Raw genomic sequence first — 16,639 nt, forward strand, 5'->3', positions numbered from 1 at the left:
TTTTTTTTTCCTGTTACTTCGAGACGGCGCGGCCGCTCGTTTCCTCGTTTGAGAACTCTGGAGGGTCAGACATCTTTCGAGTTTCACTTCGCACACTGCGATCGGGCTCTCCTCAAGCAGTTGAGCTTGTGCATTCTTCAGAAACAGCTGTCAAACACCTTATTAGGATGGCGGTCCCAGTTGCTAACTCGCAGCTGTTTTGTGCATCAGACGAGTGCGGCGCCAGACTGCAAGTCTTCTCTGCTCACGTCTCAAGCTTGTCGTGGCAGATTCAGTTTCGCCTCTACCGCACTTGTCTTTTCAAATCGGCGACTTTGGAAAGTTGGTCAAGTTTCCGTTGCACCCCAGTCTATGACCTTCGCACGTTAGCCTACGTGAACCTGAGAGAGGGGGGGGGGGGTGGTCTTTGACTCGCAGAGTAATGGCCGATGACCGTCTGAGCTCGCAAATCTGAGATAAAAAAAGACTGCACTGCGCGTTGCGATTCAGCGTCTTTTCTTTTTTTTTATAGAGTTGGTAAAGCTGTGGTGTTTTGAGAGATCAAATGCACAGCCTATCGTTTGACACGTCTTCCACGCACATACCCCTATGCAAAACGCTAGGAAGGCATATGTTGGCAATTCTTTTTTACAACACAATCATGTTGAATGATGCACAATTGAAAAGACGCAGATGAACGCATCTCTCATAATAACGTCGTGGTTTTGGGACGTCAAACCCCAGCAGTTATTACTTTACGCAGCTGATAAATGGGCATATGTTTGGGACTGCCTTGCTAACTGTGCGCCTTGTTTCACTACGCTTTATTTTGACGACCAATCCGGCCTCTAAAACGCACATGCACACCCGACCAAAGCCAAGTGCTGCTGATTCAGTGTCTCACAGCAGTACGTGGTGCGGCATCAAAAATGCGGGATGCACATATGCAATCATGCGTGACGAATATACCTACGTGTGCGTTGGTATCGCCATGCAAGAAAGCGTAACGCATCCACATGCCCGTTTGATTTTGTGCTGTTGCGTTGTGTAGGCATCCTGTACTGCAAGCTTTGCCTGCTAGTCTAAACACAAAGACCTTGAGCCAAGTTTTACTGGTTCTACAGGACAGCCGATAGCACAACTGTCGAAACACCATCGTCATCCTTTCTGTCGTTATGTCTATTTGCGAGATAAAAAAATAACACACCCATCACTGACAAGTCGTAACAAGTGCGAAATGTTAAACCGCCGCTTTGAGAGCCGTCCCACCGTATTACGAATTCGTGCCTGGCCATTGTAACCATGTGATCTAACATTTTTTAGTTTGGTGCTGCTCTTTTGGTCCACATGAGACTCTCTGTGCATGGTTAATACAAAATTGCACGCTAAGAATAGCGATCTTATGCAAACTCAAGATAGCTACTGGAGAGATGTGGCTGTAACACACAAGCTTAACATTACTGCCACTGTGTGTAGTGTATTCCCAAGTGTGTAAGAGATTGCTGACGCTTTGGCCTATATTTTCAGGCTTCATCGGATGAGCCGTTATACTTGACAGTGGGGACGGACGTGAGTGCAAAGTACCGCGGTGCCTTTTGCGAGGCCAAGATCAAGAAGGTCAACCGCATGGTCAAATGCCGGGTAAGTGCGAGACTTTTCTTCGGCGTTCGAGGTTTTCGTACTCTGCTTCGCGCCGCACCTTTTGTTCCAGGAGCGCGAGTCTCGCGAAGCTGCGTGAGACGTTTTTCGCCGACCCTGTGGGCGGCCCGAAAATGTTGCATGCTGGCTGCGAAACAGGTGTACTCGCCGCGGAGAGAGTTTCCGAGTTTGTAGCAATCGGTTTGGGCGTTTCTTGATACACGAAAAGGCTGACTGGACATCTTGGTTTGTAAGCGGAAAACACTCGTGCATCAAGTGCAAAGAACTTCAATGATGCCAACTAATCTTCACCCTTTATCGTTGTTGTGTCATTGCTACTGTTTTTGTATTTGTATTAACCACCCTGGCATGGACCATGAGTCTGCAGTATTGAATAAATAAAATAAATAAATCTTAGATAAACAGTGGAAGTTTGAGAAGGTTGGTATGTGTTGACGTCATACCTCTTGCCTGCGGAAAAAAAAAGGACGTAAACAGAGGCGAAGAAAAGCAGAGCACAACATTTGTGTTCATCTATCTCTTTATATTACTTTTTTTGTTGCGCAGAACGTACACAGGGGATCAAGCTGAGAGTATGAAGAAAGTCCGTCTAGTAGGGGACGTGCTAAAAGGAGGGCCCTGGACACCAACCAAGCTATTTTAAAATCACTTTTGTCAGTGTGCAGATCCCTTTGAGCGCGTATACGGAACTTCTTGAAACGCTTGCTACCAATATCTAAGGGGATGATAATTTCATTAGCAGTTAATGAGAACTAACAGACAATCAAGCCAAAGAAAGTATAGGGGGTTGACATAATTATAATTACTACAAATAACATACTTTCCATAGCTTGATTGTCTGTTCTCATTAATGTTATGTCTAATAAAAGAAAAGCGAGCCCTTAAAGTTCCCCCTTCGCTCATTCATTAGTAGTTGTCATTCACTTTGTACATATCGAAAGAAACATGGCATTTTTTCTATCAAACCTATGCAGATGGGATGAATACCTTCATTCCAAATTGTTTCAGATACAGCAAGAGCCGTAAGGGGACCGAAGGGATGAACTTTTACAGCGACAACTACTTTTTATTCACTCCCGCGGTCATTCCGATGTCCACTGGTGTCAGTCACCAGAATCTTACCGTTCTTGATGAGAAAATGGCATAGGAGTAAAAGGCGAAAGAGTTCTCGCCGTGGTGCGAGGATCCAAATTGGCGACCAATGGATTTGGTGGTCTAGAATTCTACTTCACAGCCACTTGGCTGTTGCTGTGGCAGTGGTGAACTCTTGTAGAGCTATTGAGAGCATTCACTGACATCCACGCACCATTTGCTCACTGGATTGTGCTAGAATCTTTCTTTGTGCTTTAGCGTGTCAATTTTCCAGTGGCGGAGGCGTTCCTAAGTTAGTCTAACTTCTACTTGTAGTGGTATCTTTCTTTGTGCTTTAGCGTGTCAATTTTCCAGTGGCGGAGGCGTTCCTAAGTTAGTCTAACTTCTACTTGTAGTGGTATCATAGAGTGCCATATCTAGCTCCAGAGGAACCAGGCTTTGTGTTCTCCCATTAGTACTAGAGTTGCAGTTTTTTCACGCTGTCTTTCTCGGCAGCAAAATCGCTGGTGATCATAACGGCAATCCTAAACTAAGACACCATTGCTGCGGCACGTTGCAAGGGTGTGACAGCAGCGACAGCCTACCGATGTGCTGGTTGCCGATGGAGACCAGGGACACGGCTGTCAAGGAATCGGCGATCATTTTCACGATCGACAAAAAAGGACTTGTCCTTCTTTCCTGTCCTGCAGAGCTCATCTCATAGTTACTCTGCTACGCCTTTATCCGCCTTCTTGTCGCATTCGGCTTCTTTTAATATTGACCGGATGATGCGAATGATTCGTTTTTATCAAAAGTAGCACCAGGCCTGTGACTGGGGTAGGCTAAATATAAACTGCAGAAAATCACATCAGTTAGAAGGTGAAGGGTTGTTTTAGTGTTGATTAGCAGTCAAGTCCATGTGGGTAAGAGGAAGAAGAAAAATAGTCTTTCGTTTTCACGGTCAGGATGGGAAGCTTCCACATAAGCGCGCAACTTCCACTTGCCTTGCATCTTGCAGTGAGGCTGTTCGCTCACAACTGTGAATGTTCTCTGCGACACACAGCGCACGAAACAGTTGAAAGGCTTACCTCGCTGCATAGTTCGTCAGCTATCACATCGTTCTTTCAGGCTATGGGTGAAACTGCAATTTTTTGTTGATTGCAGGTGCAGAAAGCCAGCAGGTATTCAGGCAAATGTGAGGAGATTGCACAGCTAGTTTTCTCTATGCTTCACCTGGCTTTGTTGTTTGTTTTACATCACTCAAGGGTGGCAACTTCGTTACGTGTTGTGGCTTGATTGAGCTCCCTTCGTGTGGTTGAAGCAGTTGCTTCGTGTGCTTTGGGAAATTGAAACTTGTTAAAAAACAAAAAAAAAGCAGGCTGGGGCTGGTTTGAGACTTTAGCATTTGCTGCCATCGCTAGTTAAGAATCTAGCGGTGGCAGCAGCCTGTGGCTTGTGAAGGAAATTATGTGACGTTTCTTTTCCTTTGAAACAGAACAGGTGCGTCTGTGTCTTCCGGAGCGACCGGCACTCTCATCCGGTCCACCTTGCATGGTGTCTGCCACGCCTGCAGATTTTTTCAGCACCGTGCTTTTTGTATTCTATTAGTACATGCTGGTGAATCAGCACTTTTCTGTATGTATGAATGCGAAATTCATCTGAGGGTCGAAAAATTGCCTCGGAAAAGTGGTGTGGAAGCCTTCGCATTGCTAACGGCCTGTGCAGACTTGCAGTGAAGCAAGTCTCGTACGCCGACTAGTGTTTCCTCGGCTAAAAATGTTACAGCTTGCGCACCATGCTTTTTGTATTCTATTAGTACATGCTGGTGAATCAGCACTTTTCTGTATGCATGAATGCGAAATTCATCTGAGGGTCGAAAAATTGCCTCGGAAAAGTGGTGTGGAAGCCTTCGCATTGCTAACGGCCTGTGCAGACTTGCAGTGAAGCAAGTCTCGTACGCCGACTAGTGTTTCCTCGGCTAAAAATGTTACAGCTTGCGCACCATGCTTTTTGTATTCTATTAGTACATGCTGGTGAATCAGCACTTTTCTGTATGCATGAATGCGAAATTCATCTGAGGGTCGCAAAATTGCCTCGGAAAAGTGGTGTGGAAGCCTTCGCATTGCTAACGGCCTGTGCAGACTTGCAGTGAAGCAAGTCTCGTACGCCGACTAGTGTTTCCTCGGCTAAAAATGTTACAGCTTGCGCACCGTGCTTTTTGTATTCTATTAGTACATGCTGGTGAATCAGCACTTTTCTGTATGCATGAATACGAAATTCATCTGAGGATCGAAAAATTGCCTCGGAAAAGTGGTGTGGAAGCCTTCGCATTGCTAACGGCCTGTGCAGACTTGCAGTGAAGCAAGTCTCGTACGCCGACTAGTGTTTCCTCGGCTAAAAATGTTACAGCTTGCGCACCATGCTTTTTGTATTCTATTAGTACATGCTGGTGAATCAGCACTTTTCTGTATGCATGAATGCGAAATTCATCTGAGGGTCGCAAAATTGCCTCGGAAAAGTGGTGTGGAAGCCTTCGCATTGCTAACGGCCTGTGCAGACTTGCAGTGAAGCAAGTCTCGTACGCCGACTAGTGTTTCCTCGGCTAAAAATGCTACAGCTTGCGCACCGTGCTTTTTGTATTCTATTAGTACATGCTGGTGAATCAGCACTTTTCTGTATGCATGAATGCGAAATTCATCTGAGGGTCGAAAAATTGCCTCGGAAAAGTGGTGTGGAAGCCTTCGCATTGCTAACGGCCTGTGCAGACTTGCAGTGAAGCAAGTCTCGTACGCCGGCTAGTGTTTCCTCGGCTAAAAATGTTACAGCTTGCGCACCATGCTTTTTGTATTCTATTAGTACATGCTGGTGAATCAGCACTTTTCTGTATGCATGAATGCGAAATTCATCTGAGGGTCGAAAAATTGCCTCGGAAAAGTGGTGTGGAAGCCTTCGCATTGCTAACGGCCTGTGCAGACTTGCAGTGAAGCAAGTCTCGTATGCCGACTAGTGTTTCCTCGGCTAAAAATGTTACAGCTGGCGCACACGTTGTCTGCCACCAACAGGAACGGCCTTGCATGCTTGTATTGCGCCACTCCTGATAGCTATAGAAAAACTTTACTACTAGCAGCGCAGAAGTCCCTGACTGTCTTGCAAAATGTGCTCACAACCTGCTTAGTATTATTATCGCAATGTATTGTCTTACGCGTACGGCTTCATGACCATGCTAATAAACTGCTCGGCAAGCACGTAGCAGCATTAATGAGCTGCAATACAGGACACAGCGTTGTGAAAGCACATGTTAATGTAGAAGCATCAGTAGAAGGCAACGCTTTGTGGAGGTGTCCCTAAACAAAATGTGCCAAACTGTAGTTGTTGCTGCCCTGAGTGACAGTTAAAATTGACCACTGTTTTAAAGATTCTGGTAGCCTCATAACCTTTATAATCATACTTTGGTTTTTATTTTTTTTTTATGCACGACAGTAACGTTCGCTTAATGAAAGACAGCAATGTTTCGAATTTCTGGAGTCTATTATCTCTGGATGTCATCGGCGATGATTCCTCTTCCAGTGCTTACACGACCTAGCATGTGAAAATGTTGCCCTTGACATCAGTGTGGGCCAAAGGTTTTTGTTTTCGTGACGTTTCAGCTCCCTTGCCCATGATTAGAGAAGGGGCGAAATACTCTAAAGCTACTTCTTTACTGATGGGATCAGAAAAAAAGCTCCTGTCGGAGTTGCTCCAGAGCTCAGTCATTTTGACTCTGTGAAATATTTCAAATTTTTGGACAGGATGCTTTTTCTACATTGTGCAGCAGTTCGTTTGCCAGTTCATGCTTTTTGCTCTTTTGTGTCTTGCGCTGTGGTTGCTGTGTGGATTGGTTTTATCTTGCTCGAAAATGGCATTGTACCTTCCTTGCAGTCTGTTGCGCAATAATGAGAAAGCAAAATACATTGAAGAGAACAAGTGTATAGACCGCACAAAGCTCGGAAATGTAATCTTGTGGAAACTTTTAAATATATATATTTACATTAGGTCGGTAAAGGTTAACTGCCGTATCATCACTCGCAATGTCAAAGAAATCATGTGTTCATATGGCGGCATTGATGCAGACATTGTTGGTGCTAAATGCGTTATTTCGCTGCAGTTTGCTTTCTGCATTACAGAACTTTCATGAGGCAATATCGAAAGTTAAAAAAAAATGTATATACTTGTGGACAACAATAAGTCCCACGTTTTACCTTATGCAAATGATGGAATTGGAATAATAACACTAGATCCTTTTCCTAAGCTGCAAGTGGTGCATATTCGCCCAACCAATGGTGGCACGTGTCATGCTTCAAGGCGAGAGGAGGTCCTAACTACACGTGCTGGGGTTTGTCTATTATGTGCGTTTATGTCAGGAGATTTGAGTCTACATTTTCCGCGTTGTAGCGCAAGTAAACTGCTTGAACACGCTGTTTGCAGAAGTGACTAGCAGCCATTAGTTGGGCTAACTGCATCGCAGGGAAGCTAGCTTTACAGTTACGTAAAGGGTTGAAGGACAGGGCCTTTCTTCCTTAATCACGTGTCACGTAGCCCTTTCTGTACCTGCACTTCATGTAGAAAGTGCACGTGCATCGTACCGCCCACCTACAACGAATGGGAAAGAACAAACGCTTGGCACTGTCTAACTTGCAGACTGCCTCTAGAGCGGCAGGACTGCACAGGCCGGCGCAGCGCCATCGCTTAGTGGCAAGACCGCGGGTTGGGGCCGCACACGACATGGATTGCGACCGCCGCGTGCTCGACTGCGCGACGCCACCACTCTTGCCGTTTGGCTCTCCCCCGCCACCCTGCTCCCAGCCACCGCCAGCACCTTCCGAACCGCCGTGCGCTATGCGGACGCCACTCGTCTCGGAACGGAGTCGCGGCCACCTGCACGAGCGAACCACGTGATTGCGGCTGCACTCACTCTGACCTTCTCTCGGCCGGGCAATTTCAGGTCTCGCAAACGCCGTGGGAACAGCTCTCTGAGAGCGTCAGAACTATCCGTGATCTATGCATCGGCGCAAAGGAGGGTGCTGGGGAGAACACTCGGTTAGGCTGGACAGTAGATGACTCGCTTTCGTTGTTCCGTTGGCAGATGCTGCGTTTTAGCATGTGTGGCCCATGACATGCTTTCCTGGAAAGTCCTTCTGTTTCTCATGCTGTCTTGAGCAGAGTGGTTCAGTTGTGTTTTGTAGCAGGAAAATAACAGTTCGTATCGGTTTGCGTGCGCAATAAACAACAGCCCTTTCGTTTTTCTAATAGTACCACTTTCTCAAACAACGCAGCTTCTAACATGAAAAGTCAGTTAGAAGCTCACTTCATATACTGAAATTTCGGAAAAGCATTAAAAGTATTCAGGACAACCGAGTGTGTATGTCAGCATTCACAATAACCAAATAAATCTTGCCAAAAGCACATTTAAGGGGTAGAAGGCCTCGGAAATAATGAGGTGTCAAGCACACTTGGCTAATGTGGGACCTCTGGGGCTATAAGATGAGCTTCGGGCTTGAAAAATGCTGATCCTTTGTGCATTTGTGTGGTAGGCGCGCAAACATTAGTCTCTAGCATTAGGCTTGCGCCTAATGCTAGAGCTCTATGCAGTTTTTTGGTTCCGTTATCTTTTAAACGTGGACTTGCCAGTATTCCCTGGAAACATTGGCACCTTGTCAAGCGAAAGTAAAAGCTACATTAAATTTTTTTTCCTTTTCGAAAAATAAAAAGTTCTAGAGTGGGTTTGGGGGAAATGGTTCAGTTCTTGTTTTTTTTTTTCTGTTCAGTTTTATGATACCCCTGATCACTTCCCCAAGGATGACGTCTGAGGAAAGGCTGCGAAAACCACCCACCTGTGCAGCTTGTGATCAGTGGCAGTGTATGAAAATCGGGTGGTAAAAACTTGGCACGGTTGTCACTGCTACGCAAGGCCCTAGAAGTAATCTTGCATGAATTCACGGGCTGCAGTGTATGGCTCCCCCTTGACTCTGCCAGTGTATGTTGTCACTTGTAAGCTCTGTGGATCAAAGCAAGCCTTGCGATTCTTGTGTTCTAGGCCTAAGGTGATTTAAGGTGGTAGGCCACTCAAAAAAAAAATTTTTTTTCAGGAGCAGCCAGCGTTGAAATAACTTTCTCTTCAAAACAAGCATGTCTTATTTAACTTACCCAGCCATTTATGATGCAAAATATTGATTATTTATTTTTTGGGAGGTGATCTTTGTCAAAAATTGCCTTAAAAGTGGTAGTCGCGCCAGCAGTGATAAGCGACTAATGGGTGGCTTAATTCAGTAAAGCTTTGGTATTTGTGTAACTAAAGGTTGGAGCTGTGCAATGAACTAGGATAAATATTATGCAGCAAATATCAAGGAAGTAATGTTAAAAAAACAAAAAAGATAGGAAAAAAGAGCCAGTTTAGACAGAACATTTTTGCAAAATTGGCTGTGAATTTAAAAATATTCGATCAATTTCATTTATTCTAGTTCATTGCACAGATATATACGTTGTAAACTGTTATACAAAATTTCAGTTTGAAGTACACACTGAGAAAAAAGTTATGAATGTTGGCGTCACATGACTTGGAGCAAATTCTCATTTTGAGAAAAACGCAAAGAAAGATTTCTGAGCTTGCAAGAGGTGTGCGTTCCCCTGTGGCCGTTTTTAGAGATTTAATAACAATGATAAACGCAAAGTTATATTTATTGACATCCTCTTATGTAACAGTCACATTAAATATTATAAAGTATTTGAATATCGTTAATACACACGAAACAACACTTACTTTCGAAAAAAACACAATGTGATTTCGGTTTCGCTATACAAGCATGGGCTATGTAAAACTTGGTGTAACTTGTAAACTAATGACGATAGGAGGATACTTTTTGTTGCAACATATTTTTGAATGTTTGGGCGTTCACAAAAAACAAAAAAACTAAAAATCGACCTCGTGAAAAAAATTCGATTTTTCAAGGTGGCCTACCACCTTAATTGCTTTCTGTGTTAATATTGGTAAAGGTGTGCAAATCCTCGCAAGTTTTGAATGCCTGAATGAATGGCAGCCTGTTTGACTTGGCCTTTGAATCGAATAGCTGCTGTGCAGTGTCATTTTTCATTTGCTGTTTTGTTGAAGTAGTAGCCAGCCTTCTTTTCCTGAATATCGAAGACCTGTACGTTGAACATATCACTTGCAAGATGACTTTTAGACCGTTTTAGCATGTTGTTACCATTCTTCCGTTACTGATAGCTGCAGCCACAATTAGATCTTGAATGGATTCTTGAAATTCACAGATACCATTTGGGTAGTAACTTGGATGGCAGTGCCCACTCAGCTTGTATCAATCCGAAGTCACCAATTTTAATTCTTCTCCTTCATACAGCGTGAAATGAGCTCAAAAATCGGCCTATACCGGATTTCTTTTTTCTTGCTGCGTAGGTACTCGGGACAATGCTGTGTAAATTCACGTCTCCCTTTTCAGTGCAGCTTGTGTTATTGTTGGGCTTCTTGTAAATACAACCTCCTCACATTGCACTACTATTTTGAAACATTTCACCTGTGGGTTAAACGTGCAAAATGCAGCAAGCCACGTATGACAAGAACTGAGGTTTGGCACGCCGGAGGACGGCGTAAAATTCGAGGACCCGCACCATCTTTCAACTCTGCAGCGACCCCCTTTTTATGTCGCACATAGTGACTACAATTTGGTGCAGCTTGTGGTCGTAGCTACGCAGACGTCCTTGTCGTGAGTGTGACTGTTGTATTGCAACATTGGTTCCGTCAAACGTGCCTGACTAAAGTGCCATCTACACTCCAGCCTGATTCGGGGTTTTCCTCAAGCATCCTCCTAAACGCCAAAGATGTACAATATGTCAGGCTATTTCTAAGCACATTCCCTTCCCTCTCTTTCTTTTTCGATGCAGGTTACCTTTAAGAACAACCTCGGCACTCACGTCATCCCCGATGAACACATCAAGGGAAACACATTACGGGTGAGTTCGGCTTTCGCTAGGGCTAGTTTTTGTTTATTTACAGCAATGGCAGTTTCGGGCTCAATTGTGGTTACGAGTGTTTGCTTCTCGTGGTGGTCGTCGTAACATTGGAAGTTTCTGTGGTGGCATTGCGGACTTGGAGGGCGTCTGCTCAGGTCTCGTTAATTGTTTATTGGTATACACGCACTACTTTGGTATGTGGCATAAGAGAGCCGAAGACCAAGCTCGACAAGTTTCGATAACTTATTTACCCGAAACTGCTCAGACATGAAACAAGTGCCGTGGATTTGATTCCAATTATGGCAGCCTCGTTCCATCATGCTGGAATGCAAAAGCACTAGCAAACTTGGACTTACGTGACTGTTACGTCGTTTCTGAAATGTCGTTTTCCTGCATCTAAATTTATTAGAAAAAAGCACCAGAAATAAATAAATCTGGGGAGCCTCAGAGTGCCCGCAGTAATTTGCTGGAATGCGCACTCGTTTCTGCAAACCATTTTCGGTTTCCGTTGCCGTAAGGCGGCTGCATCATGACTCCGTGAGGCACTGTCTTTGTTTCGTTCTGAAAATAACTGCGAAAAGTTCTGATGATTGCGGTGACAGTCGCATGCAAGTTCAGCTCGAATTAACATGTGCAGCATGTAATTCAGAGTAATGGCGTCACACCTAGCTTTATTGTGATGTAAAGTCAACAAATCTGACTCTGTGTCGTAACATCACGATGGTTTTGATGACGGCGCACCTGACGAAACCGACATCAGTGTTAGATCAACATGTCACATGAGTGTCTAACAATCTTAATACTTACAGCTCATCCTTTAATATGTGATAGTTTTATAGCGGAGCTTCTGCTGCTTTGAAGACGTGCGTCGGTGCTCCATCTTGAAAGAATCACCGGTAGACAAATTCGATGCACAGTCCTCCATGCAACAGCTTTCATAGAGCCCTTCTCAGTCTAAGAAGTTAAAGTGAACCAATCAGTTACGCTTGTGTGCTCGCAAGTTTTCTATGTCAAATGCAAAGTATGTTTTTTTTTCTTGCGATGCTAAAATACTCTGTGCTCCAATCACATCAGGCAAAGAAGACTGTTCTCACGTAAGTTGCTGCATGTTTCTGGGTTTCACAACAGACTACGTAGTTTGTTGTGAAAGTACCGACAGCACATTTTTTTCTATCTATATTTGTGTAACGTGTCGTGTGTTTCTGCATGCTGTCCAGTTACGTGAAATATTAGTGCGCTTACAGTGGCAGCTCAGCAAAATATTTCTGCTATATATTCTGTAGAGCATGAAAAGATTGTGAGGATCAAATTGACATAGCACACCAAGCAGCTGCCTTTGACAAACAAACATGGTCTTGACAATTGTTCTTTTTTTTTTTTTGGAACCACTTCATACTCTTGTAAATGGCTGATGTGGTGTGTTATGGTTTCCAGGGATTTGCAAAAGACTCGTTGACATTGGTGGCATACAGCAAGCTTATGCTAGCACTCAGCGTGGTCTTTTCGTTCCATTTGCGCATCGCTCTAACTTAACTGGCTGAGGCATATCAGCTCAAAGAATAAAACGACAAACACAAGAAAGAAGACAGGCACCTCTAACATGTTTTGCAAATTTCTTTTCCATCGGACAGGTCGGTGCCCATGTGGAGGCCAAGCACCCAGACAGGAACCAGTACTTTGAGGCTGTCATTGGAAAGCTGCTTGACTACAGTCAGTACACTGTCGGTGAGTGTGCGACCCCGTGAAGTGCAGAATGCTGTATTAACAAGATCCATGAGAAGGAAAGAAGTCATGACGTGTGTTGGTATTTTCCCTTCGTAGTATCCGTCTGGGTATAGTTAATCATAAGATCGAACTGCACTAGGAACGGGAACACGATGAACTACGATAAACCAAATTATTTATGTCAATGTAGCTTTTGTCGCAAGGAATGACGAGGGCACAGAGACAAAGGACGCACTGGTGCTCACTGTCCCATGTTTCTCTATATCCTCACCATTTTGTGTGCTAAAAGCAACATCGATGCCATACCAACATGCCCACAGCACTACGTTACTGTTGCATACCTGCCAAGTCTCCCGGATTACCCGGGAGACTCCCGTATTTCGAACGTTTCTCCCGGTTGTACGGGTCACAGGAATATCTCCCGGAAATCCAGTTTGCCCCGCGCGTCCAGTGCTTTGACTGGCCACGTGAGCAAAGTTGTCTGGCCACGTAGTAGAAAGGATTCCTCTTCTTTTTTTTTTTTAACAATAGTAGAAAGGTTCAACTCAGTTTCATTGAGCATGAAGTAGCTGTGCACTTTGCGCCGCAGTGCTGCCAACGCAAACGTGGCGCTGCAGCCGCGTCTTGCCGGTGATGCGCTTCTCAGTTTGGCCCGAAGAATTCAATTTCTTGCGCTTCAGGAAGGCAAGTGGGTCCCGCAGAGCTTCAGCCTTGATACGCTTAACTATTCGCTCGTCACTCCGGTGAGCTCGGCGACAGTCCGGTGCACTGCATTTGCAGACAAGTCACGCTGACAGCGCCTGACTCCAGCGTAGACGTTGCAGATACAGTCGATCCCGGATATATCGAACTCGAAGGGGATCGCGAAATACTTCGATATATCGATATTTCGAAATACGAAATATGCGTATTTAAGGCTTTAATTAAAGCACTGCAGGCCTCGACACAGTTTTCTGAAATCGTAAAAATAGCGAACATGACGATTCGCTCACATATGCTAAAGAACAAGGCGAGAACTTCTTTTGCAAGTTAGCGCACTTTATTTCGCATGAAAAAAGTCCGTCAACTTGTCTTGCTTCTTGTGCGCCGTGAATTCATCAAGTCATCGTCAATATTATATAAGCTTTCCAAATAAGTAAATTCAGCACCTTCCGCCACAACAGCTGTGATCAACGCTGAACGCTGATGCGAGCTCTGTAGCGCGGTAAAGGGTTTAGCGGTGGCAGCGGCGGCTGGCATCTTCAAACCGCACGGGTCCATTTCCGCAGCACCGGAAACGTCAGCTATCATCTCGGCATCGATGCAGTCAGAAACAGCTACGTCGTTATCTGCACCGATGAAGTCACTCGCTGTGCTCCCGTCCGATACGGCGCCCGGAAACGCTAAGTCGCAAAATTCACTGACGCACCGTACGCCGTAGTCGGTGGTCATGACGCGCCCGAAGTCGTCACCTGGTACCAAGGCCCGTAAGGAAACAGTGCACGACGGTGCTTTACTTGACGTCGTTTCAAGCACCGGTCATCATTTTTATCGCTAAGAGCGGGACAATGTTTAGTTCGACTTCCGAACGACGATTTATCAAGAACAAAGCGCGAAGTACACACAGTACACATTCTGCAAGAGACAACGCTGCACCGCTGCACGAAGAAACATTTCTCCACCGTCGACATGTTAGCGATACCGATGGCACTTGTGCCTTTGCAGAAGGCAGCCGCTACTTTGGTGAGAAATGCGAAAAAAAGCATAGCCTCTGAGATCAGCGTTTTAAAACCGAAAACACTAAAAATACGTCACGAGGTTGCGGATCTCAAAGGCCATGCTTTGCGGGCCCGCATGCCATCGTGCGCGAACAGACAAGGAAGGGAATGCAAACATTACAACAAGGCTGCCAAGTCACTTCGAATTCTCATTTTGGTGCCCCCGGCAATCAGCCTCTTTGAAAAACACTAGCCCATGCATTAAAACCTGCGGATCGCGCGTCATACATACCGGTGAACTGACAAGCGTTGCGCAACGAACTAGAGCAATGCACCTTCGTCACCTGCGCGCGACGAGGGATTGGAACTTATAAAAACGCGGCCGAAAAATGATCAATAGTTGTTAAGAAAAATGCACTTTCTGGGCTTCGGCGCGGGGCAGCGTTTGATATAGCGGATGTTTCGCTGTGCGGGAGTTCGATATACGTGCACACCAACCCCATACTTTTGCATGGGAAATTCAAGGGGATTTCTCAACTGTTCGATATAGCCAATAATTCGATATATCCGAGTTTGATATACCCGGGATCGACTGTACTCGCTTGGTCTGTTTTGATAGCCACTTTCTGTCACATTTAGTGTACAGCTTCTTTGGAGAACGATCGGCATCGCGGACGCCATGTTTACTGAAAGAGCAGGCGTGAGGAAAACGTGGTGCTGTTATCTGGCCTTCAAAACTTTGTGTCACTACAGCACTTAAAAGGGTAGCCGTTACCAATGTCTGTCGAGATAGCGTGTTCGCCAGCGCTCGCGACCGTCCCCGTCTCAATGGCACCCCTTACGGTCCCAATTGCCCGATGAAATAACTGGTAAGCAAGCGACGACAGGCCTCGCACGCGGAGCGATGTTATCGCAAGTGCCCTTCGCGCGACAGTGACGGCCGGGTCGTTTCATCTCTGCTTCAACCGCGTTCGTCCCTAGCGCTAGCGCGCTTTCACTCGCACGTGAAACAGACGATGCGTAAGCGATGTTATCGGTTTGGACTCTGTACAGATCAGCGGCGACCGCAAAATCTCGCTGACAATGTCCATATAATTGCTATCGCAGTACCCTCCCCCCCCCCCCCCCCCCCCCCCCCCCCCCCCCGTTGAGTAGATCTCCCGGATTCCGTTTCTCCAAACTTGGCAGGTATGCTGTTGCTATGTGGAACATTGGAGGCTTGTTGATCAACATTTGCATAGGATGACTCTTAGTGAACCTTATATTAAACATATAAAACGCATTGTGTCCACTCCTAGCATAATATATCCATGAATGAAAGTGGACTAAGGCTAGCATAAGCTATAGCATGTACAGTATAACCTCATTACAACGGATCTGTTGTAAACAGACATTCGGATATTAAATACCAGTTTGCATCGTTATGCTGACCTCTGTATTTGTTCCATTGATAAAGCTTCGTTTACGACGGATTCTGGTACAATGGACATTCGGATATAATTGACTAAAAGGTCGGGCCAGGACTCCTTTAGAGCGGACTTTTTTACCACGGACATGCCAAATTCAATAACTTCCCGACTTCAAACATCGTTAAGCATACTTTCGGGACGGGAACAGCGCGCCGCGGATATCGACGCACCGATTTAAGAACGAAGGCCGCTGATCTCCGGTCTGTCAATGATCAGCTATGCCTAGCTGTAGCGACAAAAAAATCGGCTCGCACCGTGCTTGGTGTTGCGTTTCGGGACGCTGACGTGCGAAATTGCTAGCCGCTGCCACCGCTTCTCAGAGCGGTCGCTGCACGGTGAGCTTGGCCGGGGGGGTCCGCTGCCAATGCGCAAAATGCTCATCCGCGGTTCTGAGGAGCCAGCAGGCAATGCGATTCGTTGCTTGCGACGGACATTGCAGCGACGGACATTGCAGCTATCGCACGTCCACTAGCGCGGACATGCGAAATGTTCTTGCCCGCAAAGTTCGGATTGGTCTCGTACATCGGCACCGTGAGCGGAGTTAGGCCTAGCCACGACATCGAGTAGAAAGCTCGGTTGCGATGTGCGTGGCCTCGGTGCCCGATGTTTCAAAGTACGTCAAGAGTTGTCCAGCACTTCTAGCAGTCTACAGCACTTCTACAGTCTTCAGTGAAGATATTTTGGAATCAGATAGAAAATGGGCTACAGAAACTGAAAATGTGATTGTCTAAAAATCAAAAATTTTTTTTGGTCCCCTGTTAAAAATAAGACCATGTTTGTGACTCGTAATTCTCTCCGGTTATAACAGGCCCATTCCGTGTTCACATAAAAGTCTGTTGTAACAGTACTTGGATTTTACATACTCCCTTTACAACAGACCAAAATCCTCTTCACTATGGAGGTCTGTTGTAATGAGCTTATACTTATTGAAAACATCATTCTTAATGACACAGGAAAATATTTCAAGGCAAAGGCAAAAATTGGTGTCTTTCATGCATAATCTTGTGATCAAGAACTAGATCTTTTTATCCTGTCATT

The 16,639-nt window shown here is 45.4% G+C and overlaps 1 protein-coding gene across 3 annotated transcripts in view; it reads left to right on the forward strand.

Annotated features, from left to right (window-relative positions):
- The window catches only part of LOC119402159 (AT-rich interactive domain-containing protein 4A), a 49,894-nt gene that overhangs the window by 724 nt on the left and 32,531 nt on the right, over window positions 1-16,639 (forward strand). For all 3 annotated transcript variants that reach the window (XM_037669280.2, XM_037669281.2, XM_037669282.2), the window contains exons 2-4: window positions 1,507-1,620; window positions 10,642-10,710; window positions 12,342-12,435. In XM_037669280.2, coding sequence (XP_037525208.1) covers window positions 1,507-1,620; window positions 10,642-10,710; window positions 12,342-12,435 — 277 coding nt within the window. The remainder of the gene's footprint in view (window positions 1-1,506; window positions 1,621-10,641; window positions 10,711-12,341; window positions 12,436-16,639) is intronic.

Source organism: Rhipicephalus sanguineus, chromosome 8 (genome assembly GCF_013339695.2).
Source record: "Rhipicephalus sanguineus isolate Rsan-2018 chromosome 8, BIME_Rsan_1.4, whole genome shotgun sequence".
Lineage (NCBI taxonomy): Eukaryota > Metazoa > Arthropoda > Arachnida > Ixodida > Ixodidae > Rhipicephalus > Rhipicephalus sanguineus.